This window comes from Podarcis melisellensis (assembly GCF_964234715.1).
Source record: "Podarcis melisellensis genome assembly, chromosome: 2".
Taxonomy (NCBI): Eukaryota; Metazoa; Chordata; class Lepidosauria; order Squamata; family Lacertidae; genus Podarcis; species Podarcis melisellensis.
The window spans coordinates 27665528-27670328 of record NC_138529.1 but is presented as its reverse complement, the minus strand read 5'-3'; the positions used below and the strand labels follow the sequence as shown (position 1 = coordinate 27670328).

At 50.2% G+C, this 4801-nt stretch overlaps 1 protein-coding gene across 9 annotated transcripts in view; it reads right to left on the bottom strand.

Annotated features, from left to right (window-relative positions):
* Positions 1–4801, bottom strand: part of BAHCC1 (BAH domain and coiled-coil containing 1) — a 116979-nt gene that overhangs the window by 6083 nt on the left and 106095 nt on the right. For 8 of the 9 annotated variants that reach the window (XM_081899480.1, XM_081899482.1, XM_081899479.1 and 5 more), the window contains 6 exons: positions 4508–4640; positions 3757–3871; positions 2329–2404; positions 1052–1160; positions 777–896; positions 143–316 (listed from right to left, as the gene is read on the bottom strand). In XM_081899480.1, the coding sequence (XP_081755606.1) occupies positions 143–316; positions 777–896; positions 1052–1160; positions 2329–2404; positions 3757–3871; positions 4508–4640 (727 nt within the window). The remainder of the gene's footprint in view (positions 1–142; positions 317–776; positions 897–1051; positions 1161–2328; positions 2405–3756; positions 3872–4507; positions 4641–4801) is intronic. The other variant, XM_081899483.1, reaches the window with a different exon arrangement.

Below are 4801 nucleotides of genomic sequence, written 5' to 3'. Positions count from 1 at the left end.
GTTTTACTGGGTACTCTTGGGGCAAGTCACCCTCTCCGCCTAATCCCTCTCACAGGGTTTTGTGTGAGGATAAAAAGCAAGACAGACACAGGACTTTTGAGCGCCTTTCTAATGAAAGGCAAGTGATGGAGAAATGGCTTACCAGCTTTTTCTTTGCTCGTTGCCTTCTTGCCGGTGCTTTTGGCTGACTCTGAGCTCTCACGCCCCTCAGCGCACAGGCTTGGTGCCGATTCACTGGAATGGGGAACGTCACTGGAAGACCTCTTGTTGCGACGGCAGAAGGTGGAGACCAAGAGTGCAGGAGAAGGCTCTGTGCCTGTAGCAGAGAGGGGAGAGTTAGAAATCTCAAGCTCAGATGCAGGTGAAGACTCACTAAGGGTGCCTCCTGAATTCATAGGTTGGTAGCCCATCTGAATTTGCCTTTCATACTTTCTCCTGTGGCAATATCTATCTCCCGCTCTTCATGGTCATGTGCAGACTGGCAAGATCCCCCTTGCACCTAGCCCAGAAAGCGCAGGACGTTCTCGTATGCCCGAAGGGAATGGCCACTGTGCCCAGAGCTGCGGGGAGTTTTATAACCAACCGGGCACAAGGTGCAGTGAAGCTGCACCCAAGGCGCAGATTGCAGCAAGGAAATTGCTCCTTAGGAAAAGCCCCAGCATGGATGAGGCTCTGCATTAGAACCTCTGCAGGTTTGGATCTGCCGAGGCAAAACAAAACACGGAAGCGCATCAGGTACAACTGACCCTGCATTCCTCCCATCCAAGGATGCTTACACTGGATTTTGAAATCGGGTGGCAACATGCGGATATTAGACACTGCAATGTGGCCTGTGTCCCCATCGTCAAATTCTACCAGCACAGAGTCTGCATCATCCTCTTCATCGCTTGAGGAACCTGTGGGACAGAATCTGTGTTAACTTTGGGGACAGACAAACACACGCGCACATCTCAAGCCAGCTCTCCACCCTTTTCTGGACCAGGGACCTGGTTGCTCGCTGCATGCCTGACTCTTCCCCACCTTGGGGTCTGTATTGGCCAGCCCCTCTCACCTCGAATGACATTCCCTGGGTAGAGGCAGCGGGACTTCTGGCTCCAGTAAGCACAGACTCGGGTGCCAGGTGGGAGGCTGTGACTTGACTGTGGCCGCACATCCAGAACCTGGGAAGAAACAAAAGGTCCTGGTTGGCAGGTGCTCTTAGCAAGGCACTTTTGCTGCCACTACTGCCTAGCCAAGGGCAATGCTTCACGTTGTATATCACAGAGTGACTGTCAAGGAGAAGATGGAACAAGATTGGCAGAACTGGGTGTGTGGTGAGGCTCTAGTATTCAGGCACCGGCATTCCATGCCTTGCATGGCTATCTGCTCATCTGCCATGGTCTCCACTCACATTCTCTTTCCACGCATTCTGCCTAGACACCACTGAATGCTGCCCTTTTCTTAAGCTCCTTACTTTCCAAACACTCCAAAGATTTGGTTTGGAAAAACCAAAGTTGCTAACGACAGGCAAACCGCAGAATCAGTAACTGGGCATATTATCTGGGCATATTTGATTAGCACAGTTTATTAACACTGAGCTGATGTTTCCTTAGTGTCAGAACTGCTTGGATTCTAAAAGTCTGCACCAAGTGTGATGAAGATGTCTTAGTACAACACAAGCATCAGCTAAGGCTGTCTCCTCACTGGGGGATGGGAGCACAGCACTATCAAAATGAACAGCAGCTTTTTATACATCCTGTTGGGCACTATGATGCGCAGCTGGGAAGAAAGGGAGGTATCCTGTCCCCCAGAGCATTTGAAAGCAAGAAGCCAGGTGTGGCTACAAACTCTATGCAAGCCTTCCAATACCAGTTGGTGGAAGATCAACACTGAAGCTAGGCTGACCATGACAAATCCTGTGCACTGTGCAAGTGCATCTAATCCCTCCCAGTTAGCATTGTGTTGTGTTGTCTTTATAGATCGCCTTTTGGCCCTAAAGTCCCCAAAGCAATGAAAAGAATCATGTAGACATGCCCTTGCCTGAATGCATCTTGCCCTTCGCCCTACAACCACACTATCTCAGGCCCTGGTACCCAGAAGACATGCACCTCCTGAGTGTACCTTGCTTGCCTCAGCAAAAATGCTTCTCTCCATCGTGCTGTGCCAGCTTGCGCTTTGCACATTGGCACAGGGGAGCAGCACTCTCTGCTCCCTGCCTCACAGGTAAATCCCAGATTCATGAATGCACCACTTGCTCTTGCTCCCAGTTGCATTCGCAGCCCAGCTTCTCCGCCCCCAATTGCCTAAGCAGGCCTGATTAATCCCAGGCCATGATCTGCAGGGACTCACCGCCTCCTGCAGCAGCTGCTCCTGGGAATAGATTCTCTGCCGGTTCCCTCGCTCTCCCTCAATGACGATGCTGTAGCTACGGGAGGGACAAATCAATGGCAGAGATTTATACAGCTGGAGATGTGAAAGGCTGGAAAAGAACTCGGCTTGGCTCATTCTGACAAGATGTGAAATGGGACATTCAATCCTCGGTTTGCAGGGGAGGGAACAGAGCGCTTGCCTTTTGGCCCAGCTCAGTGCAGTTGGGAGCGCATGATGCTCGGTCCACAGGTCCATATGAGTAGGAGGCAAAGAGCACTCGGTGCTCAATTTGGGGACAGGAAGGGTGCTAAAAGCTTGGTTCAGGAATAGCGGAAAAATATGCTACAGGAGGTGCTGGTGGAAGTTCAAAAATTGCAAATTTGTAATCATGGTTGTAAGAATTATTTGTAAAAGGAAAACTTAATAAAAATTTATATATATATATAAAAAAGGAAAAATATGCTACAGGGGTAAACAGCGCAACCCAATAGTATAATTACTCAGAAGTAAGTCTCACCTCTGTGAGGCTTACTTACAGGTAAGGAAACACAGGAGTGGCAGGCCAGTGCTTTTATGGAGCACATTTAAAAATTAGCTATTTTAATGCAGGGCAGGCTATTACTCTTATTCTGCAGACAGGTAAAAGCTTACCCAAGACCATACCAGAAACATATAATAGAAGGGGCCTCTGAACTTTCACATCCATCTTTTCTCTGCACCACAGAGGCTACGGTGTGCTTTTTGTTCAGAGCAGCGGGACAGGTAGGCAGAGGGAAATCATTGGCTTTGAATTGCCAGGTATCAGGATAGAGATCACCTGCCACTCTGTTTGCGGGTGAGGAAGACAGGGCCACGATATTGAATTTTGAGGTCATGTGAACATTGCAGCATGTTGCCTTGGGCAAGGGTGGTGGTATTACTTTAAAGCAGAGATGGGGAAACTTGTAGTCCAGCAACATCCGGAGGGCCACCACACCTATCATCTCTGACCACTGGCCAAACTGGTTGGGTCTCATGGAGCGGCAGTCCCACAACATCTATAAGGCCATGGTTTTCCCATCCCTCCCTTTAAAGCAGGCTTTCCCCAAACTTGGGTCTCCAGCTGTTTTTGGACTGCAACTCCCATCATCCCTCGCTAGCAAGACCAGTGTTCAGGGATGATGGGAATTGTAGTCCAAAAACAGCTGTAAACCCAAGTTTGGGAAACCCTGCTTTAAAGGAAAGGCTATTAAAGGGACTGCAACTGTGCAAGCACAAAGGAGGAAGGAAGCCCGGAAAGCAGAGAAAAGGAACTGCCTGCCCCCTTAAATATCGGTGTGCTGCCATTTGATCTTTGCAAGAAACGCCAGCCCCTCTCTCCTTGCATCTCTTGCCCATGTTTGTGCCTGGAAAAATGGGGATTCTTACATGTCTGGTGGCTGCAAACTCTTCACACTCCCGGCGTAGAGCAGGCTGTCCTCTTTGGGAATGAGCACGCGCAGTCCATCCTGGAGATCCTCCTTGTGAATGGTGCATGACTGGGCTGCAGCCAAACAAGGCAGAGCAAGGCATGAATCCACAGCTCACACTGCTCCCCCATTCCTTAAACCAGCATACTTCTCAACTATATATATAGTTTGGAATCTGCCTCCAGGATATGACAAAAACTACTATTAAAAAGGAATATCCAGCTGGCCAGCAAGCACCTTCGTTTAGGACCTGCAGCTCTTAAGACTGCATCTCTTGCACAACAGAGGGTGGGCTTGGACACTCGTTAACAAACTTCAAGACCCCAGCTCTTGGGGGATGTTTCCCCAGCTTCATCCACGTGTGGAGACTGGAGCAGAGCCAAGAAATGCACCCAGTGGTGTGGTCTCCAATACACGGCATCATCCCAGAGCTGCTCAGCAGAATCCTTCCTGCACCTCCCAGCGACCCACTGCAGCAGTCTTGCTCTACACCCCTGTCTGCCCCGCCTCAGCTTTCGCTTCAGCAGCAGCTTATGTACCACCACCACCACCCTCCATCTCGAATCCTTTCTCCTCCTTTTGTCTGCCTTCGCTCTTGTCCAACGATCTGTGTGGTTCACACACATGCAGAGAGAGAGAGAGACTCTACTGCCCCCTGCTCCCACCCCCAACAACTGAATGCTAAACTGTGAGGGAGCGCCAAAACTCACCGGGGGTCATGTCTTGCTCCGTACCAGTGGGGGGCATCTCCTCCTCTTCAGAGAAGCTGCTGTTATCATCAAACTCAAAGTGATCCTCAATGGCGAAGCTCTCCATCAGCCGGCTGACCGCCCGGCCTTTGCACTGGAAAAGCCAAGGAGAAAATGTATCGCACGTGACAAACTGTGTCTTTGCCCAAGGCGCGAAGGGATGGAACAAGGGTCTCCTAAATCCCGAATCAATAGTGAAACCTCTGCACCACCCTGACCTTTGCTAGATGGGGCCATTGCCCACTGGATGAATTC